At 32.9% G+C, this 27,005-nt stretch overlaps 1 protein-coding gene across 2 annotated transcripts in view; it reads right to left on the bottom strand.

Annotated features, from left to right (window-relative positions):
- Positions 1-27,005, bottom strand: part of LOC138307262 (TSC22 domain family protein 4-like) — a 72,850-nt gene that overhangs the window by 30,968 nt on the left and 14,877 nt on the right. The window contains exon 2 of one of the 2 annotated variants that reach the window (XM_069247903.1): positions 13,060-13,107. The exons of the other annotated variant lie outside the window; for it this stretch is intronic. Coding sequence (XP_069104004.1) covers positions 13,060-13,107 — 48 coding nt within the window. The remainder of the gene's footprint in view (positions 1-13,059; positions 13,108-27,005) is intronic. 2 annotated transcript variants of the gene reach the window in all.

Genomic DNA, 27,005 nt, shown 5'->3' with positions numbered 1-27,005 from the left:
AGAGACATATCTACCTACATTTACAGTACAATTTGAAGTTCCAAGCCTGTCGTGAGACATATCTACCTACATTTACAGTACAATTTGAAGTTCCAAGTCTGTCGTGAGACATATCTACCTACATTTACAGTACAATTTGAAGTTCCAAGCCTGTCGTGAGACATATCTACCTACATTTACAGTACAATTTGAAGTTCCAAGCCTGTCGTGAGACATATCTACCTACATTTACAGTACAATTTGAAGTTCCAAGCCTGTCGTGAGACATATCTACCTACATTTACAGTACAATTTGAAGTTCCAAGCCTGTCGTGAGACATATCTACCTACATTTACAGTACAATTTGAAGTTCCAAGCCTGTCGTGAGACATATCTACCTACATTTACAGTACAATTTGAAGTTGCAAGCCTGTCGTGTGAGACATATCTACCTACATTTACAGTACAATTTGAAGTTCCAAGCCTGTCGTGAGACATATCTACCTACATTTACAGTACAATTTGAAGTTCCAAGCCTGTCGTGAGACATATCTACCTACATTTACAGTACAATTTGAAGTTCCAAGCCTGTCGTGAGACATATCTACCTACATTTACAGTACAATTTGAAGTTCCAAGTCTGTCGTGAGACATATCTACCTACATTTACAGTACAATTTGAAGTTCCAAGTCTGTCGTGAGACATATCTACCTACATTTACAGTACAATTTGAAGTTCCAAGCCTGTCGTGAGACATATCTACCTACATTTACAGTACAATTTGAAGTTCCAAGCCTGTCGTGAGACATATCTACCTACATTTACAGTACAATTTGAAGTTCCAAGCCTGTCGTGAGACATATCTACCTACATTTACAGTACAATTTGAAGTTCCAAGCCTGTCGTGAGACATATCTACCTACATTTACAGTACAATTTGAAGTTCAAGCCTGTCGTGAGACATATCTACCTACATTTACAGTACAATTTGAAGTTCCAAGCCTGTCGTGAGACATATCTACCTACATTTACAGTACAATTTGAAGTTCCAAGTCTGTCGTGAGACATATCTACCTACATTTACAGTACAATTTGAAGTTCCAAGCCTGTCGTGAGACATATCTACCTACATTTACAGTACAATTTGAAGTTCCAAGCGTGTCGTGAGACATATCTACCTACATTTACAGTACAATTTGAAGTTCCAAGCCTGTCGTGAGACATATCTACCTACATTTACAGTACAATTTGAAGTTCCAAGTCTGTCGTGAGACATATCTACCTACATTTACAGTACAATTTGAAGTTCCAAGTCTGTCGTGAGACATATCTACCATACATTTACAGTACAATTTGAAGTTGCAAGCCTGTCGTGTGAGACATATCTACCTAAATTTACAGTACAATTTAAAGTTCCAAGCGTGTCGTGAGACATATCTACCTACATTTACAGTACAATTTGAAGTTCCAAGTCTGTCGTGAGACATATCTACCTACATTTACAGTACAATTTGAAGTTCCAAGTCTGTCGTGAGACATATCTACCTACATTTACAGTACAATTTGAAGTTGCAAGCCTGTCGTGTGAGACATATCTACCTAAATTTACAGTACAATTTTTAAGTTCCAAGCGTGTCGTGAGACATATCTACCTACATTTACAGTACAATTTGAAGTTCCAAGTCTGTCGTGAGACATATCTACCTACATTTACAGTACAATTTGAAGTTCCAAGTCTGTCGTGAGACATATCTACCTACATTTACAGTACAATTTGAAGTTCCAAGCCTGTCGTGAGACATATCTACCTACATTTACAGTACAATTTGAAGTTCCAAGTCTGTCGTGAGACATATCTACCCAAGTCTGTCGTGAGACATATCTACCAAGTCTGTCGTGAGACATATCTACCCAAGCCTGTCGTGAGACACCTCTAATAAACAGGACTGTAAGATACAAAGCTGGACCAACTTCAACACTTAGGTTTTTATTGTACCTCCAGTGTCTGGTTCAATTTTCAATAATTCAAGATCACTGCCCTGTTATGTCTGAAACAATAAACTTTTTCATCACGGCCAACTGTACTATTGACTACATGTACCAAACAAACAATCAAGTATACACTACACATCGATAAAATGTCACCTCCATTTCCAGCTAAACTATCAACCTTCAAACAAAACTCAACATCAGTGATTTATGCCCTTTCAACAACCAAGAAGGGCCGTCTTTACTCTACGTGTTGTTTAGTATGAGAGATAGTTTCATGTTGTGTCTCCTTGTGATAGGTTATTTCTCCACTATAGTGCAATCTCATATACTGTAGGCACCAAGGAGTTAAGACACCTAAATGGGAGTAAGATGAGACATGCAATATAAAAGGTATTTACAAAGCAGGAAAAAATGAAAATCCCAAATTGAGTCACACATTACCATCATGCTGTAAGGGCAGCAGGTACAAATCACTGCAAGGGATGTCATTGGTTTTATATAGGTTTGATATTCTATTACTTGATGAATTCATATGAAAAACGGCATGACAAATCATTAAGTAATTAACAAACTATATCGCTCCATGCAAGCCTGTAATTATGTATATAAATACTTTACCTTAATTTTGACACTGACAGCATTTTCGTTGATTTTTATCAGATGAAAAAATTTAACGTATTCAAAAATTATGCATGAATAAATCATACTAATTTGAATAATAAATCATAAATTATGTCTATTGTTCTCCAGATGAGAGAATATAACTTCACATTCCTTGTATAAGTGATCCAATTTTGATGTCTTTAAGAATTTTACTCATAGCTGTAATTCAGGAGTCTGCATGTCATCTACATCTAATTATATTGAACGGATAATGATGATTATGACAATACACAGTTCTATAAGATTGATCGATCCCTAGAAAAGGAAATACTGTCCATCACTTATTGAACATGTAGGTGTACTATCGATGACTAAGTGTATGGTTTATTGTATTATTAACACTTTTACACGTGGGATATCACACCATATCGATCTTAAATAACTTCATACCACACACCATATCGATCTTAAATAACTTCATACCACACACCATATATATCTTAAATAACTTCATACCACACACCATATATATCTTAAATAACTTCATACCACACACCATATATATATCTTAAATAACTTCATACCAAGTGCATGACACCAATCATCAAAAATTTTGCAAAATATTTAAAAATAAACACATTTAAAATATCATGGAATGGTATATAAATTTTGTAAAATAAGTAAAAATAATACTTATATTTATATCATACTTGTTTAAGACTTTTAAATATATATAGATAAATATATCTTGGTAACGTTTGCAAGCTAACAATACTTATGTAAATAAGATCCTGTTTACAGTAGTCTATAATAACTCCTCCCCCATCTTTTAACACATTCACTCCCGAACACACACATAGACTGATCTTAATCAAAGACTAGACCAGTCCATTATGAAATTTTAAGGGGTGAGCAAGCTATTGACTTATATAATTGGTGATGTGGGTGGATTTCAATTTGCAGCTTAATTAGGATCACCAGACCACAAAACCACAGAAAGGGAGTCAAGGATTCACAAGTTACAGTAACCATGCAGTGGTGGAGCAGGTATTGGCTATGAATAAACAAGAGGGGGAATAAATAACTTGTTTGGGGATTAAGACGTCATCTTAGTCAGACTTTGGGCGTTACTAAAGAGGGTGTCATCAAAACATTGTTGTTTTCGGCAGGAAATAGCATTATTCCTGGGAACAGTGGAGAAAATTACAACACCAAACATCTTTGTCTTTTACAGAAGATGTTATAGACTCATTCAAATGGAATTTACTGGTCAATAGATAAATAACTTATTATAAAGACTTTGAAAGAATTCAGTAAATAAATTCCTAAAACATGTCTATTGTTTTTGTTTGTTTTTTGTTTTTGTTTTTGTTTAACTAAGTTGGTTGGTTAATTGACTTAAATAAATAAATGTCCTATTAATAGCTGAGTTCATTTAGAGAAAGCCTCATGTGTTGTAGTGTGTTGTGAGTGAGAATTATAACGTCTGTATATATTGGGAGGCTGCAGTATGTTGGTGTAGTGTCTCTTTGTGATAGCGACTTTTGCCCTGTTGCCCTGTTGTGTAGTGTCTCTTTGTGACAAGTTGTGATAGCGACTTTTGCCCTGTTGTGTAGTGTCTCTTTGTGATAGCGACTTTTGCCCTGTTGTGTAGTGTCTCTTTGTGATAGCGACTTTTGCCCTGTTGTGTAGTGTCTCTTTGTGATAGCGACTTTTGCCCTGTTGTGTAGTGTCTCTTTGTGATAGCGACTTTTGCCCTGTTGTGTAGTGTCTCTTTGTGATAGTGACTTTTGCCCTGTTGTGTAGTGTCTCTTTGTGATAGCGACTTTTGCCCTGTTGTGTAGTGTCTCTTTGTGATAGCGACTTTTGCCCTGTTGTGTATAGTGTCCTCTTTGTGATAGCGAATTTTGCCCTGTTATAGTCCTTCTCACTGAAGCATGCCACTAAATACACTAAACAAACATATCCCACCAGGCACATTATACTGACAACACTTTGATAATGTAGACCAATACAACTTTTATGAATTTAAATAATATTTGGGATTCAGTTTTCCTTTTAATGTTTCCACATTTCAATAGATCGTTGATAAAATGAAACACCATGAATCATAAAGCCAGTGGCTCATCAAAACTTCAAAAATAAGTTGAAACATCTATACATCAGTATTTTTTTTCTTCTTTAAGTCACCTTTAAACTTCTCTTGAATCATAAAAGGAGAACTTGAAATTAAATTTTCTGCTTGAACATTAAATTATGTAAAGATTTAAAAATAATTTCATTTCTTACTGAGATTTTGACATTAAAATTTTGATTCATACATTAAGACACCCACATCTTTCTTGCTTGAATCCTATGTTAAATTATGTGTTGGGTTGTATACTTCAGTTACATGTCTCTTTTCCAAACGTCACAGTCATTAATTAGATTTTCAATTTCCAAACATTCATTTTATTTAGAAAAGCATTGATGAAGCATGAAGAAGACACCTTAATCAACAAGCATAACGGACGAAAAGTTGGCAATAATGCATTGAATCATTATATAAACATCCAACATAAAGAATCAGAACCAAAATTGAGTTATCTTCCCTTGTCAATAGAAATTGATTATGCCATTAATTTGAATGAGAAAATTGTTTCCTCATAATTTGGATACAGTAAAACTTAAAACAAACTCAATCTTCCTGCGGTAAAAATATATTTCATCCATTAGCCGACTGAAACATTATCATAAAGGACATTAGAACATTTGATGTGTTCCATCTCTGACGAACTGGACAACACACATCACACACATAGATTTTTCCTTGTGTATTATGGTGGTTTTATGATGCTATTTCATGGATCTATAAGAATTTTCATGTTTTTGTGGTCTTTCTAGGTTATTCCTGGGAGAAAAGCCAACAATATTATAGATTTTTACCCCTCAAAGGCACAAACAATTGATTTTCCGCACTTTCTATTATAAATGTTGCAATATGGCTCTTGTTTACTTCCAGTTCAAACGCGTTTTACTGGAGAGAATACTGGACAATGTTAGCATGATTTCTTAGCATTTATTTATTTTTCCACGTTTTTATTTTTTTTAAATCATGATTTATAAAGAAAAATAAAAAAAAAATAAAAAAAAATAAAAAAATAATTAATTCAAGTGAATATCAAATTCAATTTATGAGTAGAAATGACCGTTAATTATATGAATAATACTTAAAATATTTCTTTACAATTACGTTACAATCATTTTTGTGGAACATCAATACCGGTAATCTTTAAAAAATTTCAAATTAGGTGTATAATTTTTAAACAATCAGGATTTAAAATAATGTTATCAAGAATTAAGTCATTAAATTATCGGGAGTTTCATCTTAACATCAGTTTATTAAAAAAAAATTCCCCAAGAGCAAACTCGGTAATTCAGTATAAGGATATTAGATTTTATTACAAATCTGGGCATGTAGGGGACGTTAGAAGGTCAGTCCTTCGTAATGACGTAACATTTGTTAAAAAAAATACATTAAAATACAAAATTTGTATTCAGCAGATTTGCCTAAGAATTCTAACAAATATAACTTTGAAAAGCCACTTAAACACAAGCATGGCAGTCACAAACTGAAATTTGATGTTTTAACCAGTAAGGAATTTGCCAAGTCATGTTCCGATAAACGTATGACCTTTCAATACTTCAAATCTAAAAAAATACCAATGTAGCATACAGAGAAAGCTTTCAGTTTTGTAGAAGAAAATTTGAACACAACCACCAGTGGGTATATGTCTCAAACTGGAATGCAGCGAGTTGAAGGTCAAAATGAAAACTTTTAAAACACGTATCATATTACTGTATGTATTTACACTGTTATCTGGAAATCTAACTTGGTAACAATTACAGAAGACACCAACTGTTTTCTACACTACCCGACCCTAATGTTGGTAAACATGCAGACACATTGTGCCAGATAGCTGACAATTCTATTGACCCTCCAGGATGGAATTTACCATCATCTAGCCCTGTATCACAATATCGTTATTTCTATACTACATCACAATGTTGATATTTTCATATGAACATCCCAGTAGCTAGTCACTGATCTTCATTTTTGTTCTACTTCACTTAAAGTATTTTTCCTTTTTTTTGAGAAAAAATTGTTGTATCGTCCTCCATAATTGTATTAATTAGCTATAGCTATAGGTATTGACTAATAGAGATATTCCATAAATAGCATCATAAATGTTAGCTCTGATTTGGATTAAAATTTTTGTCACAATTTTGTTATAAGATGCATTTTCACATACAGCAAATTTATGCACTAAAGGCTGATTGTTTTTCCCTGGGAACTCTGGCTTTCATACACCCCTCCTTAAGTAACTTTAAAATGAACATTTTTAAAAACCAAACTTAACGATTTGCTATGAAAATTAACTCTAGAACTATGTATGAGAATGGTGGTCGATTTCACAACATTACCACAATGCCTCCAACTCTGGGTTATGAGTTTAAATCCCATGTGGGGCAGTTGCCAGGTATTGTCTGGTGGTCAGTGGTTTTTCTCCAGGTACTCCGGCCGTTTTCCACCATCTTACCCTGGCATGTCCTTTAATGACCCTGCATGTTTATAGGACATTAGACTTAACAAACCCAAACCAGTCATGTGGACTGAAATATTATTTTCAATAAGGCATTAAAAATTCTATTCAGAATGGCCGGGACCTGGTCATTGTGTTACTGGCCTTGTAGGAGTATAGAATTGGAAAACAAACCTACGGTCACATCTGAAGTCACTTACCTGGTGTTTTATCACCTCAAGGTTATTTTGGAAGTACATACAGAACCATGTACATCACGTGATCATGATGTCACTAACCTAGCGTTTATTCAGAAGGCATTTCTCCAAGACAGCGGACATTGTAGTGCTGGTACAGAGGACATATTCTTATCGGACATAAACTCTAACAACAGGTCACAAATATAGATATACCTTACACTTCTCAAAAACAGTAAACATTGAAATTGTATAGTGTTAAATTATAGAGATTTTTTTGTTCATAATAGATAGAAAGGTTTCAGAGGTCGGCAAGTACACAAAATATCTAAATATAATTAGAGCACATGTATGTATAACGTCATCAGAGAGCATATGTACAGAACGGGAAATGTTGATACTGCTATAGTGTCAATATATAGGCCAAACATAACATGGTCATACTGTATTTCTTCTGTATACATAATCAGTGTCATTTCGTAAATTTGATATCGGATTGGTTAATTAAAATACAGTACAGTAAGGTCATAAGAGCAGGTGCTTGCATATCACATTGTAATGAAACATTTACAAGTGTTTTATGATCAATCAAGCATGAAATCTTATTATAATATCTATTGAAATATAGATACAGACTCAAAGGAGATAAACCACAATATTAGCTAAATAAATAATTAAAACAATAACTCATAGACTCATCACAATTTCCTTTTAATTATCATATTTTTTTTTTATTGTTATCCAATATTTACAATTATTTTATTTGAAGAAATTTTATTTTGAAAGTTAGACTGGCCATCAGACCCCGAGATACTGAGAAGATTTTTTTCAGCAGAATTCTAATACTAGATTATCTCCCCCTAGTTTGAATCTTAAAACCAGCATGTCACTAGGACGGAAATTACCAAACTAAATCTTAGTGACTTTTTAATATTCTATAGACTCAGTTGGCCAGTCTACATGATAGTCAGCATGCATGGCTATGTTTGATGTACTACAGGTAGAGAACATTAATTACAGGTAATACACAGGTAACACCACACTTATACCACAGGTATAGGTAATACACAATTAATATACAGGTAGTAGACAAATAATATATAGGCCACATCGTTTGTGACACAGGTAATTAACCATCATGGACAATAATACACATATCTGCACACAGGTTAAAGGTTAAACCTGGATGCATCTACACTGTCACCATGCAGGTTTACATAACTACAGGTGCGTGTATATCTGGACAATTAATTAATAAATCACGCAGGTAAAACTTGAGGCAAGTGTGCAACACCTGAGGACCTAGCTAGCTGAAGCTATATATCTATGGACTGTATTTAACAATTAATCTATTCACCCCTGAACTTTTATAATGACCTGCCCCAGGTCTAGATGTAGAAGAGTCCAAATGCATCTTCAGGGGTGACTGACTAATCAGCATTAAGAACAACATCAAATTATAGCAGGTACTCTACAGGAAATAATGCTTTAATTATTAAAATCAAACTACAGATTAATTCCTCAAAAGACAGACACTTTTTAGAGGAAAACAATTCCATTCATTTTGTTGTATTACGTAGAATCTACAGGATGAATGAGTTTATATTTGGTCTGATCATGATATGACGTACCACTTGCCAATCTCTCAATGATAAAGGTTCCTTATTTCATTTTTATCAATGTTAAAGGTTTCTGTCATTACTGCCTTAGTTGCCATGGTAACCATTTAAAATAGGCATAAATAAAGTGAAAGAGGAAAATTGGTTATTTTTTTTGTCTATTTTTCGGTATTTTTTTCCTAAGAAACAACAAAGTACAATCTTAAACAAACTTAATATTTACACTGACAATATGAAGGCACTTAAGCTAAATCTTCAGGAGAAATCTTGAAGGGACAATTCAGTCTAAGAGAACATTAGAATTTGTACATATATCGAACAAAAAACCATTTCTAATGGAAATTAGATCAGTAGGTTTTACTGTGATATGCCAGATAAGTCCATGATGGTGAAATGGGTGTGAAATGTTCAAACTCACTTGCTGTCCGCCATTACACATTGTGGTCGAACTTTCTTGTATGCCGAACCCTGTCCCTTGCTCTGACAGTAGTGTGTTTACCTTATTCATTAATGCTACTTTTGTCTAAAACTGCTCCAATCGCTCTGACAGTAGTGTGTTTACCTTATTAAGTGAATTGTCTTCCCTAAAAAATCCTTCTATCACCTCCTCAGTGGTTATATAGTTCATTTGTTAAATGTGAGTGACTTTGGCTCGGATATGGGTACAGCATACATATAATTGTACCTGCTTAATAGTATTGATCAACGATTTGGAATTACAACCGTATCAATTAAAATACTAAACAATGACGTGGCATTTGTCAATATTTTATGTTATATGTTTCATAATAAATGTAGATCAATATATTTATGCCATATTTTGCTTCTAATTGTATCAAGGATGTACTTGATATCAGAAATTCAACAATTTAATCACTAAATAACAGGTTTGACAAATTTGACGGATTTGGGGCGAAAAAGGGCACAACCATACATAGTCCTTTCATCTGAATAAAGGCTTTTATTAAATCTTTTTTTTTTTTTTTTAAAGTAACATCTATTGAGTTGGGATTAAAATGAGCAGAATTCATGTAAAATGATCAGGCAATATCATCCAAAATGCAAAGTAAAAAGTTGTTTACATCTTGAAAGCAGGGTTCTCATTTCCTTCTTATAATAGCTTTTAAGGATTTATTTTGACTCCTTTCCAAATACTTAAATAATTTCAATCCCTGCCACACAGTTCAATAGACTTAAGCCTGGTGTACATTGCCCAGATCTGTTAGGTAATATTATATAAGGTGCTTTGATGGGCCGACGGCGGGAATCAAAAGTGAAAACACCTCTGTCCTCATACCCCTAAAGGTCAGCGACCCCTACACTTAATACCTTTTAGAAGGCGGATTATCATGGGCGTTACAATATGACTGCCCGTTGATAACCTGAGCAAAAGCCCTTTAATTTGGTTATTTAAAGACCGACATGACGGATTCTGAAATAAATTTTCTCCTCTCATACCTGATGTGAATTGAGTTAATATTTGTGGCACATGATTGGTTTGTATTGATCTGCACACATATATGTCAATCATTTGTAACTCAGACCTTCATGATGAATCATAATAAATAAACTTGAGATTCTTTCCCTCTAAAAGTAAACAACATCAACCCAGCTGCAGTGTATCTTGTATAAATGAAAGGTCACTGGGATCAGCATATATGGCCGGTATAGCTAGGTTTCCGGATTACACAGGTTGTAATTACTACTAATTGATAAGAAAAATGCCATACAAATATGTCTGAATATACAGGGAGACGGATTCAAAAATGATCAGTTTTCACAAGTGATACTGTACGTGTTTATTTCGATATTATTTGTCCTCCAATTGCAATCATACTTAATCAACTCTTCGTTATAACATCTTAAAGTAGATTTTAAAAAGATTTTAGGAAAACCAGCCACCTTAATTAAGGGTGTGGTTTCTTATAATCCTTATATTAATTACATCTCACTTAACCGTTCTAAAACTGCACTCTGCAGAAACTAAAATTAATTTGAAATGAAACCCTGCTGTATACTTTGGTATTAAGTTATTAACTCATTCACTCCCGTAGACAGATTTGAACTCTTCTGATTCAAAGCCTGGAAGAGTTTATTATAAATTTTCGGGGGTGAATGGATTTATGTGTTGATTCCTAGTAGGGAACATAGGTTTAGATATACTGCTATGACATAATTGGATTAACTGTGTATCTGGATGCTTCAAAGTCATCTGCAGCTTGCTTGTAGTGAAAAGTACTAGCTCAACTGGTAAACGTATGATTTTATAACTGAATCATGATCAACAGACACTGGAGATGATATAACTTCCTCCTCTGTTACACAGAAATAAACAAACATGTCCAGGAATAAACACACCATTTATGAATGTACATGCACAAACAGCAGCTGGTGGAAAATGTAGGTTTCAAGGTCAAATGATGGAAAAATTTCAATTTTAATAACTTTGATGCATGTTTATGAATTTATATTTCAAACGTTTGAATATCAAGTGGAAAAATTTCATGTCAACAATTTTTAACAAGCATTATAGGATTAAATCAAAAGGGGAAAATTTGAAGAAACAGATTATTTGTTATGATTTTCTTTTACAAAGTGGCTTAATTACTTTACTGGAAAGCTAATATAACGAATATTGATTTTAACTGTTGCTTGAAAATATCTTAGGTTGGAATTCTGCGTCATTTTAAGTGGACCCATAAAGTTGTGAATTTCCGCATCTACATTTGTTGTTTTCCATATAGGGTAAATTGCTGTCATCAAGAACCTGTTTTATATATATATTACGACTACTGTACATATGTATAATTTGTTTATTTTGCATATATAATAGCCAGAATCTTTAAAGGATAATCCAGGTTTTAATGATGCATAAAATTAAATGTAGAGAACCAAATTAAAACCTTCAGTAATTTTTTTCACCTAGCAAACGTTTCAACCACTGAAGATTTGAAAACATGAAAGTGGAAAGCTTGCATGATCCCACTAAAACCAAATTTACAAAATTTTCCATGTTTGTTAAATAGTTTTGACTTTTGAAAGTAGCAAACAGAATAGTAATAACATGCACATGTGGAATGGTTTGTGTTTTAATTATTTTGACTGACACTGGTCTGATAAATGTTTTGAAATTCCTATGACATTTATAGGATTATGCAAGTACAGGATAGGAAAAAATATTCTTTAGACCTATTTTTGTTTTGTTTTTAATCTTTCTATTATGGAAATCATTTTCAAATATATGATAAAAACATATTGATTCACAAATTAAAATTTCCATTCAAATTTGCCTTAGCGACCACCTCTGTATAAAGACCAACTGCCAGGGTCCCGAACGGTCAATTTCAGTACAATTTTCTTCATGTAAAAAGTATAAAGACAACATTATCTTGGTCCCTCAGAGTGGTTTTCATAGACAGCTTTTGTAGTTTTAAATGAAGAAGATGTTAATTCAGAGAAAATTAGATCATTGGTCTATGGGTCAATATACAAGGCCAAATAGAGGTGATTCATGAATATCTTAACAGCTAACAATCAAAGGCAGAATTTAATCCTCCTCATTACACACGAGCATGTTAAACAACAACCAAGCCCCAGTAATTATACGCATTTCTCAAAACAAAAGGGCCAACTTCTCTATACATGGTTCATTCATCATACAATTTTATAAGATTTAAAAAAAAAAATTGCAATGCAAGCATGACAAACGATTTTTTATAGTAGAGGTTTTTATAACCTTAGTTTTGCTACAAAACATAACAGGCATCACAAAACAACTATGTCAATGAGTGGTGTGAGTTATAGGTGGGGGGTGGGGGTTACAGGAGGGGGTAGGGGTTAGAGGAGGGGGTAGGGGTGGGGGTTAGAGGACTGGGGGGAGGGGTTAGAGGTGAGGGTTAGAGGAAGGGGTAGGGGTGGGGGTTAGAGGTGGGGGTTAGAGGACTGAAGGGGGGTGGGGGTTAGAGGACTGAGGGAGGGGGTTAGAGGACTGGAGAGAGGGGGGTTAGAGGATGAGGGGGGGGGTTAGGAGGACTGGGGGGGGGGGGGGGAGGGTGTTATAGGTGGGGGCACACCACATTAGTAGGACCACACACTAAATCCTTACCTCATCCACATGTAGGGGTTGTTCCGCCCAGCATTTTTAGCTTGAACACTGCACAAAAACATCACTGCATCAAATATCAATCAGTAATATTTTATTTCAATGATTAGTACAACTAATACAACTACCTAGCGTGGTTACAATGTGTTAAGTTTGGTTAATTCATTCACCCCTGAAGACACATTTAGACTCTTCTAAATCAAAGACTAGACCAGTCCATTATGAAATCTTAGGGGTGATGGGTTAATACCTTAGTATGACCTTAATATGACCTCAAATGTTTTGTTGTTGCTGATATTGCCACCATTATAATTATTTAAATGAGCCAGACTAAACCAAATTAGGGTCGGTGGTGGTCGAGTTGTTAAGATGTTCCGACATTTAACTCAAGCTCCCCACCTCTGGGTCACAAGTTTGAATCCTGCAATTGGCGTGTACTGACTGCAGTTCGGTGATTTTTCTGTGGGTACTCTGGTTTTTGTTCACCATCTAAACCTGGCATGTTTTTAAATGACCTTTGCTGTTAATACAATGTTAAAGTAATCAAACCAATTCAGAGTCTAGTGTGATGTCCAGCAGGTCAGTAGATATGGTTTCCCTTCTTTATATATATCTACATCTACCTAATAGTCGACCTACTTCATCATGTTGAAGATCATGTCAATATTGTTGAAGGTGTGGCTATGAACAGGGGAAGAAGAAAATTATATATCTACACAACACTTCAAAACCGATTTGGGATGTTTCTATATTCTAACTGTAGGTTGATGGATTTTTTCTGGGTATCCCAGCTTTTCCTCCATCTCAAGAAACTGGCACATCCTTAAATTACTCTGTTAGAGGGGCAAATCAAGGCTTAACATTAAAATATATCACAAATCATAAGATATAACAAAACTTGTGGGGAAACACTTTCAAGTGATGAAGAATATCAGAATCAGATATAATAATGAAAGAAACATTTTTGATTGAAAAAGAATATTCAGAACAAAACATCTGAATCATTTATCATATATTGTCGTGTGATGTTCATAATCTAAGACTACATGAGTTATCTCTCTTTTTTCTGAGTTGGGTTTACGTTTTAAGTTAGAGTTATTCCCCTTTCATCTGAAAAGACTATGTCCATCATCTAAACTCCCTCAGCCCTGAAAATGCATTTAAACTTTAAAATCAAGGACTTGACCAGGCCATTATGGAATTTCTGAGGTGAATGAGGTAAAATCAGATAAACTTATTAGCACGGAGAGTTAAAATCAGATAAATTTATTAGCAAAGAGAGTTAAAATCAGATAAACTTATTAGCAAAGAGAGTTAAAATCAGATAAACTTATTAGCAAAGAGAGTTAAAATCAGATAAACTTATTAGCAAAGAGAGTTAAAATCAGATAAACTTATTAGCAAAGAGAGTTAAAATCAGATAAACTTATTAGCAAAGAGAGTTAAAATCAGATAAACTTATTAGCAAAGAGAGTTAAAATCAGATAAACTTATTAGCAAAGAGAGTTAAAATCAGATAAACTTATTAGCAAAGAGAGTTAAAATCAGATAAACTTATTAGCAAAGAGAGTTAAAATCAGATAAACTTATTAGCAAAGAGAGTTAAAATCAGATAAACTTATTAGCAAAGAGAGTTAAAATCAGATAAACTTATTAGCAAAGAGAGTTAAAATCAGATAAACTTATTAGCAAAGAGAGTTAAAATCAGATAAACTTATTAGCAAAGAGAGTTAAAATCAGATAAACTTATTAGCAAGAGAGTTAAAATCAGATAAACTTATTAGCAAAGAGAGTTAAAATCAGATAAACTTATTAGCAAAGAGAGTTAAAATCAGATAAACTTATTAGCAAAGAGAGTTAAAATCAGATAAACTTATTAGCAAGAGAGTTAAAATCAGATAAACTTATTAGCAAAGAGAGTTAAAATCAGATAAAACTTATTAGCAAAGAGAGTTAAAATCAGATAAACTTATTAGCAAAGAGAGTTAAAATCAGATAAACTTATTAGCAAAGAGAGTTAAAATCAGATAAACTTATTAGCAAAGAGAGTTAAAATCAGATAAACTTATTAGCAAAGAGAGTTAAAATCAGATAAACTTATTAGCAAAGAGAGTTAAAATCAGATAAACTTATTAGCAAAGAGAGTTAAAATCAGATAAACTTATTAGCAAAGAGTTAAAATCAGATAAACTTATTAGCAAAGAGAGTTAAAATCAGATAAACTTATTAGCAAAGAGAGTTAAAATCAGATAAACTTATTAGCAAAGAGAGTTAAAATCAGATAAACTTATTAGCAAAGAGAGTTAAAATCAGATAAACTTATTAGCAGAGAGTTAAAATCAGATAAACTTATTAGCAAAGAGAGTTAAAATCAGATAAACTTATTAGCAAAGAGAGTTAAAATCAGATAAAATCTTTATTAGCAAAGAGAGTTAAAATCAGATAAACTTATTAGCAAAGAGAGTTAAAATCAGATAAACTTATTAGCAAAGAGAGTTAAATCAGATAAACTTATTAGCAAAGAGAGTTAAAATCAGATAAACTTATTAGCAAAGAGAGTTAAAATCAGATAAACTTATTAGCAAAGAGAGTTAAAATCAGATAAACTTATTAGCAAAGAGAGTTAAAATCAGATAAACTTATTAGCAAAGAGAGTTAAATCAGATAAACTTATTAGCAAAGAGAGTTAAAATCAGATAAACTTATTAGCAAAGAGAGTTAAAATCAGATAAACTTATTAGCAAAGAGAGTTAAAATCAGATAAACTTATTAGCAAAGAGAGTTAAAATCAGATAAACTTATTAGCAAAGAGAGTTAAAATCAGATAAACTTATTAGCAAAGAGAGTTAAAATCAGATAAACTTATTAGCAAAGAGAGTTAAAATCAGATAAACTTATTAGCAAAGAGAGTTAAAATCAGATAAACTTATTAGCAAAGAGAGTTAAAATCAGATAAACTTATTAGCAAAGAGAGTTAAAATCAGATAAACTTATTAGCAAAGAGAGTTAAAATCAGATAAACTTATTAGCAAAGAGAGTTAAAATCAGATAAACTTATTAGCAAAGAGAGTTAAAATCAGATAAACTTATTAGCAAAGAGAGTTAAAATCAGATAAACTTATTAGCAAAGAGAGTTAAAATCAGATAAACTTATTAGCAAAGAGAGTTAAAATCAGATAAACTTATTAGCAAAGAGAGTTAAAATCAGATAAACTTATTAGCAAAGAGAGTTAAAATCAGATAAACTTATTAGCAAAGAGAGTTAAAATCAGATAAACTTATTAGCAAAGAGAGTTAAAATCAGATAAACTTATTAGCAAAGAGAGTTAAAATCAGATAAACTTATTAGCAAAGAGAGTTAAAATCAGATAAACTTATTAGCAAGAGAGTTAAAATCAGATAAACTTATTAGCAAAGAGAGTTAAAATCAGATAAACTTATTAGCACGGAGAGTTAAAATCAGATAAACTTATTAGCAAAGAGAGTTAAAATCAGATAAACTTATTAGCAAAGAGAGTTAAAATCAGATAAACTTATTAGCAAAGAGAGTTAAAATCAGATAAACTTATTAGCAAAGAGAGTTAAAATCAGATAAACTTATTAGCAAAGAGAGTTAAAATCAGATAAACTTATTAGCAAAGAGAGTTAAAATCAGATAAACTTATTAGCAAAGAGAGTTAAAATCAGATAAACTTATTAGCAATGAGAGTTAAAATCAGATAAACTTATTAGCAAAGAGAGTTAAAATCAGATAAACTTATTAGCAAAGAGAGTTAAAAATCAGATAAACTTATTAGCAAAGAGAGTTAAAATCAGATAAACTTATTAGCAAAGAGAGTTAAAATCAGATAAACTTATTAGCACGGAGAGTTAAAATCAGATAAACTTATTAGCACGGAGAGTTAAAATCAGATAAACTTATTAGCAAAGAGAGTTAAAATCAGATAAACTTATTAGCAAAGAGAGTTAAAATCAGATAAACTTATTAGCAAAGAGAGTTAAAATCAGATAAACTTATTAGCAAAGAGAGTTAAAATCAGATAAACTTATTAGCAAAGAGAGTTAAAATCAGATAAACTTATTAGCAAAGAGAGTTAAAATCAGATAAACTTATTAGCAAAGAGAGTTAAAATCAGATAAACTTATTAGCAAAGAGAGTTAAAATCAGATAAACTTATTAGCAAAGAGAGTTAAAATCAGATAAACTTATTAGCAAAGAGAGTTAAAATCAGATAAACTTATTAGCAAAGAGAGTTAAAATCAGATAAACTTATTAGCAAAGAGAGTTAAAATCAGATAAACTTATTAGCACGGAGAGTTAAAATCAGATAAACTTATTAGCAAAGAGAGTTAAAATCAGATAAACTTATTAGCACGGAGAGTTAAAATCAGATAAACTTATTAGCAAAGAGAGTTAAAATCAGATAAACTTATTAGCACGGAGAGTTAAAATCAGATAAACTTATTAGCAAAGAGAGTTAAAATCAGATAAACTTATTAGCAAAGAGAGTTAAAATCAGATAAACTTATTAGCACGGAGAGTTAAAATCAGATAAACTTATTAGCACGGAGAGTTAAAATCAGATAAACTTATTAGCACGGAGAGTTAAAATCAGATAAACTTATTAGCACGGAGAGTTAAAATCAGATAAACTTATTAGCACGGAGAGTTAAAATCAGATAAACTTATTAGCAAAGAGAGTTAAAATCAGATAAACTTATTAGCACGGAATGACAGACTAGACAAGCTGACTAAACTCAGATCAGATAACATATACCTTCATACATATCTTTACAGAGTCTATACTGAGAGTTCAGTACATGTCAGAAATATATATTTGGTTAAATAGCAACTTCCAACTGCCCTATAATTCACCATAATATAATTTCATGTATTAGTTTGTTTACACAATATCAAATCACTGGAAATTCCCAGTTATATATACTGACCAGTCACAAAATCACATCATTGGACATTTCAACATATACATACACTGAACAATAGCAAACTCTGAAATCTCAGGTCCACTCACAAAATATCAAATCACTGGAAATTCCCAGTTATATATACTGACCACTCACAAAATATCAAATCACTGGAAATTATCAGTTATATATACTGACCAGTCACAAAACAGGCATCAAATCATTGGACATTTTATATACTTACACTGAACAATAGCGAACTATGAAATCTCAGGTCAACTGACCACTCACAAAATATCAAATCACTGGACACTTCAAACCTGCTGAGCAATTTTGTCCCAGAGTTGTGTCCCTTTATATACTGTTCGTGTTCAGGACACAGAATAATTTGAAACAGGAAATGAAACTATTAAATATTGACACATATATCATACCCGACGGCTTTCAGTGTCTCAAGCATTTAAGCAAATCTCTTTATACAATGACAGAAGGTTGTAAATAGAATCTCGTCTGATCTAGATCTAGATCCTCTGATAACTAAACAAAGTATAAAGAAATTTTGATAGATCTAGATCTGTAAGACCACAATTTGGTTATGGCCTTGATGCATTTATGTACATATCATGTAATACCATTCGTTATATAATTGCCTGCTTCCACCAAGGTGTGAGGCTGCAGGATTGTTACGTATTACTCTATTCATTGAAAGGCATATTCTTAATCTTAAACATAATGAACAAAATTATGTATATGATTTTAAGTAGTATATATACACACACACACGCACAACGCATCCAGAAATATCAACGTAACAGAGAAAATAAATTTCTACAGCTCAGAGTTATTTTGAAGATTTATTACATAACCACAAGAAGATATGAGATGTAAATCCCAAGCACAGTGTTAATCCTATTTTGAAACTTTAAATTCAGCGCTACAGTAATTTTGCACAAGTTAATGCAATGAATTCACACATTCAAAATTGTGGCTTTGCCAAGACTTACAGAAAATTGAATAAACATTAGTTTCTCAGATGAAATGCTGGTTTGAAACCCATATGGGACAGTTGCTGAGTACTGACTGTAGGTCAGTGATTTTTCTCAGGGTTCTCTGGCTTTCACCCATCTCCTAAACCTGGCACTTTTATGACCATGGCAATTAATAGCACATTACAAGCATTTTAAACTCATTTGTAACCCCAATAACGGCATATGTTTATGTACTCTGAACAATGTCTGTAAAATATTTTAAAATATCTAATCATATTCCTTTTGTTTTCATACTATTGTTCAGAATCATTAATGGTATATAATCAATATCTATATTGTTTTGTAGTCAGAAGGCAAATGTTCACATGCTTATATAAAGGGGCATAACTCTTACACTCCCGATTTAACACCCCCAGTCACACAGTCACTCGCATCTATTTACATACTGTACTACAATAGGTCATTGTTTGGTGCCTGTGGTAAATACCTCAGTCATATCAAAGCACATCATTTACACTTGACAGGTCGACCATGGTGTATCTACTGACAACAGAGGTCAGACAGCTCAAAATTAACATCAACCGACCTCGACCAAGGTTGAAAAAAAATTACTTAAAATTTTTCCATTATATTAACCCTTGCAACTAAATTCAGCGTGGAAATTAGGAAAGGGTTTAAAAATTTGGAAAATTTAATTATGAAACTGTGAAATATAAACCATAGTAAAATCAAACAAATTTTATATTCATCTACCAGATAGGTTTGTAAAGTATAAATATACACCTTAATTAGAATATCTCTTTTATAAGCATCTAAGCTTGATATTTCGGTGGATTTTTCCTTTATACATCAGAGATCTCAGAGATTCATAAAAACTGCATTCTCCATTGAGTAGTGCTTTTCAAATAATAGACTGTATTGGTAGATACATTAAAATGACTTTTGATACGCACTATTTCCTTCACTTATAAAGGTAGTCGTTAGTTCGTGAAGTGAATGATCCATTAAAGTATTCAATCTTTTAAAATTTGTGACTTTAACATTCATGAGGTTATATCAATGCTGACTATAGTCAAAAAAGATTGTAGAGTCATGCCTTCAAAATGAAATTTATCTCAAAATGATTAATGTAAACCGTACATTACATCTAAATTTTTAACAATATATTTTTCAATAAATGTTATTTAGGGCAGAAGTGTGGGTACTTAACTCATCCACCCCTGAAATTTCGTAATGAACTGTTCCAGCCTTGATGTTAGAAGAGTCTATATGTGTCTTTAGGGGTGAATGTGGCAAGTACCGCTACTGAATGAATTACAAATGAAGCCATTCAACTGTGATAAAATACACAATTATATATAAATATAGATATTAGAGGGACAAATTGGCATTCTTAAAGGCCCACTACCTTTCCGAAACGTTTTTTGATTTTTAAAATGGGAATGTAAAACGAGATTAATAATTTTGTCGAGTGGCAAAAGTTATTAACTTAACGTTAATACTACACTTATTATCACCTCCTAAACAATTTAATTAAAATAAATAAAATGTTAATTTTCATAACGCGGGTCGTCTTATGTTTTCCCCTGTCGTCCTAAATACCGCGCGGTAGTTGACTATCACTGCGGCAGACGGTAAAACAGCGAAATGACTCTCCATTGTTATCATATATTACACAGGAAATCTTGCATATGTTTGGTGTTGTACATAACCTCATCTTAGGCCATCGGTATATATTTTCTGAGGTAATTAATGTTTTTAAGAAATCTTTATATTTTGCTGCGGAAAGGTAGTGGGCCTTTAAAGCTCAGGCATCAAAGACAGCTACAATTATAAAACAAAACTAAATAACTTGACAGTACTGTGTAAGCCATAACTGATAAATAGTTTAAGACCAGGTACTCACACTGTATTCTGGTTGTGATCAACAATAGACGGCATCTCACGATTGTTGGCCTGAACGGACAACTGTCGACGATAACCACAGTAGTAATACACAAACACATAATCCTGTGGGGACAGGCTTGAGTCCCTGGGGGCCCAGGTATGCTCAGGATGGTACGGCTGATCCTGGTGACTTAGTGTCCAATACCCTGGGGATGTAGATAACATTTCCTGGGGGAGGGGAGACAACTGACGACCAGAATCAATAGGCCACAGAAACTCTTGTGGAGACATTGGAGAGTTTTCTCTGGACACAAACCCTTGGTCATTATGAAAAGATAATGTTTGAGATAGAGATTCACTTTTAGTTTTGTCAGAGTTATACGACACATTGGAATCCGTCATCTTTTCAGTATAACAGTACAAGCTGTTCATAAAGACGTTTCTCCAGATCTATGTAACATCCCTTCGTCATGTGCTCATTCCTTCATCATGTCAAATGTTGTTACTCATACAAAAACATTTACCCGCTAGGTATATATATACCTCCATCTTGTTAGTTCATCCATTCATCTGTATCCAAAGTTGAACAAAAGTATATCTGCTTATTTGGAATACGAACTCCAATCATTCAGAACTCGTAAGGATATGTCAAATGTCCAACAGGTTGAGGACTTGGATCAGATCAGGTATATATGCTCTCACCTTGAAGGTGAGAATGTCTCTCACCTTATAACTGGAAGTGAGAATGTCCCGACACTTGGTATAGGATGAGAGTTAATGGCAGAATTCTTGTGTCGGATCAGACATCAAAATGTCCGAATATCATAATAACCACATCCATGAACAGTGGGCAACACATGGCCAGACATTTAATTTGCTACAAATAACTTTCAAAAAGAATTCGGTCAAGTGCATCGACAGGTGAAGTCCAATATAAATCAGTGTCACTTAAAATAGCCACGAACATACAAGCGGTTGATTGTAGCTTTTTCTTCACATTTTATCTGTATCCCAACACCACAAGTCATTAAGCAAGTCACTTTATCCGGACATGCATCCACGATATATTAATAAATGTAGTCACCAAATTTACATCCATACAGTTGACTCCAATGCTAGACGGAACAAACTATCCAATCGAGTGATACTACAACTTTAACAGTATCCAGTTTTAATTTGTCTATTGTCACAACAACATCTCAGTGTCCTAGAATACAGCACACTGTTTACATTCAGAATACGTCAAGTCGTACTAAAAACAAATTCCAGGAATGTTGTAATAGCATAAATCCCATAATAAACAAAACTGACCCCTACAAGAGCCTAGAACCCATAATAAACAAGATTGACCCCTACAACAGCCTACATCCCATAATAAACAAGATTGACCCGTACATTATGTTTATTGTTGTAGACTAACCTTACATTACAAACGTCATAATGTCCGACGGTCAACCATCATCATAATGTGTGACACCAATCTACCATCAGTCTACCATAGGACACCTACACCTAAGGCTGTGGCTCTGGTCAGTAATGTCCAGTGGTCAAGTATGTACAGTCACCTACAGAGGATTTGTCAACCTCAGCAGAACATTCGTCAAAATATTACAACAAAATATTACATCAAAACCCATCAAACTCCAAATCTTCACTTTGTAAAACTATTCAAAGCTTTGCAACTTCTCTGCATTATACATAAAACTACAAAACTCTAAATCTTCACCTTGTACACCTATAAACAAAAAAAATAACTTTCAAAGACCACAAAATATTGTAAAATTTGGACGTCACCAAAAAAACCGCCGAAAGCTCCAATAGAACAGTGGTCTTTCACTAATTGAATAATTTACAATGTATGTACAAGCTTGAATCTGTGCTGAACAGGTATTGTTTTTATCAGCTGACAGGCAGAACCGCTCACAGTATAGCCTTTGGAAGATTACGTAGGTTACAAATATAGCTCTTTAGTAATATTCATAACGGGGAAATATCACAACTCTACATGATGTTCCTAAGGCCCTAACGTTCAACTATCTGATGCAAACTAGACGTCAATTTGCATTCATAAATTATACATTAAAATCTCACACTTCCCTTGAATAGCACGACGATATATATTCACTGTATATATTTCCATGAATGTTGAAACAATCAAAATAATACAGTGATCATAAATTGAACTGCCAATCCTTCACTTCCTATCTGTTCAGTCCATCCCGTTAGATATACAGGAACAATACTATAAGATCGGAACAAAATTTCGGTTTGATGCCTCACTTCCTCTGTGTCCTTGCTGGTATCTGTAAAGCCGTCGGAGAAAGGACTGGCCTACGTCACAGTTAACCTATCTGACTGTACGAGTACTCCACAAACTTGCTAATTTCACAGTAATGACGCAGGTAATACAAACATGATAAATAGTTCTACATCTTTGATATTATCCAGAAATCCAACATTTGTGTATAGATCCACCAAGAATCAGCTGATCGTCTGCAAATTGATCCTGTTAATTACAACATCCGATCTGATCCTATCATGAAACTCTTGTCCACTGTCTAATTTTCATAAATTGTCTGCATCAAACTACATCTTTGACAGTACCATATTCCTTGGTTTGAGTATCAGCTGTTCATAGGCATACGGCCTACACACATTTATATCCTGTTTTACAATTTGAATTGTAAAATTCACGACTGAGTAAGAGAAATAAGTTCTGGCTTGTGAAAAACAGTACTGATGTTGGTGTACGAGTCTATGGCTATGACATAACAATCTGTGACATAACAAAGTCTATATACGAGATCTGACCCATTTCAACAGCCAGTAACAGTTCATTAGCTGCTTTGTGTTGGACAACAGGTGCCCTGACTTAATTACACACATATTATCTGTAACAGGTTCTGTTTACCAGGACAAGGTTTTCAGTATACTGTTAGATTTAGACGTCACTGAAATCCTAGACAAGATAGGTAAACGATTGAGTAATTATAATTCTATTGTGTATAGAACTTTCCTTGAGTTTAATGTAAGATTTACATGTCATTGATACACAGTCAAATTTAGACATCACTGTAAACTTGAACAAGATAGGAAGTAAACTATTGAGTAATCATAATCCTAATGTATTAAACTTTCCTAAAGTTTAATGTTAGATTACAAGTCTCTGATAGACAATCACATTTTGACATCATTGAAAACCAAGACAAGAAAAGTAAACCATTGAGGAACTATAATCCTCTCTCAAAATATATAGAACTTTCTTAGAGATTTAGACATCACTGAAATCTGAAAACAATGACAAAGATATGTAAGCCATTGAGTTATAATTCCATTGTATATAGAACTTTCCGTATTTTAATGTTAGATTACATGTCTTTGATTCATTATCAGATTTTGACGTCAATGAAAACCTAGACAAGCCTGAAGCCATCAAGTTATCATAGACCTATTAGTTCTATTGTATATAGAACTTTCCTAAACTTAAATGTTAAGTGTACATGTCATTTTGAAGGTTCATGATCATAAGCAAGGTTCCCTAAGGAGCACAACAAGATTTTGATACAAATTCCATTCAAACATAATTGAAAACCAAGACAATTAATGAAATGTAAAAGACTGAAAAATAAAAATTCTATTCTTTATTTGAATTAATTATTAGATAATGTGTCATCACACAAGGTTCATTATCATATCTAATCAATAAGCAGATTGACAGTTAATGACTCCAAAAAATATTGTTTGAAATTAAACTTTGAATCCTCTCCTACATAATGGCTTAAGCATTTAAAAAGTTTTTGTTTCAATAGTTTGTATATTACACCATCTGATCCAGCATTATTTATCTTCATATTATTATCATAAGGCGACATTCAACCCCCCCCCCCAAAAAAAATAAAAAGATCAGACAACTAATTCTATAATTTATCAATATTAATAGATGTTTGTAAATAGCAGAGCCATCTACGGTAATTCCCTCGACTGTTCACAATTTTTCCGGTCTAGTTAACCTCACCGTAACCTTAGTATGAACTCTGTTTTACCTATCTACTATTATCACTTATAGAATGCCTGCACATTAATGTAAAAATCTCCAATGAATGTAAAGTCCTGGAGGGTCAAAGAGACGAATTAAAATACTCGGCTTGATCTGATCCAGTGATTCACATCTACAAAATATATTTGATCTGATCCAGTGATTCACATCTACAAAATATATTTGATCTGATCCAGTGATTCACATCTACAAAATATGTTTGATTTGATCAGTTGATTCACATCTACAAACCATATATTTATTTAATTGAATGTTTCACATATACAAAAGGTATTTGATTTGATCGAATGATTCACATCTACAACACCAATTTGATTTGATCGCATGATTCACATCTACTACATAAATTTGATTTGATCGAACGATTCTCATCTACAAAACGTATCGTTTTGATCAATTGATTCACATCTACAAAACGTATCGTTTTGATCAATTGATTCACATCTACAAAATGAATTTGATTTGATCGAATAATGCACATATACAGAACATATCTGATTTGATCGAATGATTCACATCTACAAAAGGTATCATTTTGATCAATTGACTCGCATCTACAAAACGTATTTGATTTGATCCAGTGATTCACTTCTACAAAACATATTTGATATGATCAAATGATTCACATCTACAACACAAATTTGATTTGATTAATTGACTCACATCTACAAAACGTCTTTGATTTGATCGAATGATTCACATCTACAGAACATATTTGACTTGATCGAATGATTCACATTTACAAACTTCAAATCATACATGCTTGATTTGAGTGAGTGATTCACATCAACATATCATATATACCTTTGATTTGATTGACTGAATCACAGTGACAGCTGCAAATTATAAGTCATTCAGTTGAGACGTTGTCAGATGACAAACACTGAATTCTGATCATGATTATGACACTTGGTGTATCAGTTTCTGATTATGACATGGTGTGTATTGGTGTCTGATTATGACATTGTGTGTATTGGTTTGATTATGAATGTGTGTATTAGTTTCTTATTATGACATTGTGTGTATTGCTTTCTAATTATGACATTATGTGCATTGATATATGATTATGACATTATGTGTATTGGTTTCTGATTATGACATTGGTGTATTAGTTTCTGATTATAGCATTGTGTATATTGGTTTCTGATTTTAGCATTGTGTATATTTGTTTCTGATTATGACATTGTGTGTATTGGTTTCTGATTATGACATTGTATGTATTAGTTTCGATTGACATTGTGTGTATTGTTTCTGATTATGACATGTGTATTGTTTTGTTTCTGATTATGACATTGTTGTATTGTTTCTGAATATGACATTGTGTGTATTGGATTCTGATTATGACATTGTGTGTATTGCTTTCTATAATGACATTGTTGCATTGTTTCTGATTATGACATTGTGTGTATATTGGTTTCTGATTATGACATTGTGTGTATTGTTTTCTGATTATAGACATTGTGTATATTGGTTTCTGATTATGCATTGTGTATATTGTTTTGATTATGCATTGTTTTATGGTTCATTATGTTGTGTGTATTGGTTTCTGATTATGACATTGTGTGTATTGGTTTCTGATTATGACATTGTGTGTATTGGTTTCTGATTATGACATTGTGTTGTATTGGTTTCTGATTATGACATTGTGTTTATTGGTTTCTGATTATGACATTGTGTGTATTGGTTTCTGATTATGACATTGTGTATATTGTTTCTGATTATGACATTGTGTATATTGGTTTCTGATTTTAGCATTGTGTATATTTGTTTCTGATTATGACATTGTGTGTATTGGTTTCTGATTATGACATTGTGTGTATTGGTTTCTGATTATGACATTGTGTGTATTGGTTTCTGATTATGACATTGTGTGTATTGGTTTCTGATTATGACATTGTGTGTATTGGTTTCTGATTATGACATTGTGTGTATTGGTTTCTGATTATGACATTGTGTGTATTGGTTTCTGATTATGACATTGTGTGTATTGATTTCTGATTATGACATTGTGTGTATTGGTTTCTGATTATGACATTGTGTGTATTGGTTTCTGATTATGACATTGTGTGTATTGGTTTCTGATTATGACA

Source organism: Argopecten irradians, chromosome 14, assembly GCF_041381155.1.
Source record: "Argopecten irradians isolate NY chromosome 14, Ai_NY, whole genome shotgun sequence".
Taxonomy (NCBI): Eukaryota; Metazoa; Mollusca; class Bivalvia; order Pectinida; family Pectinidae; genus Argopecten; species Argopecten irradians.
This window is presented reverse-complemented; position numbering and strand designations above follow the sequence as displayed.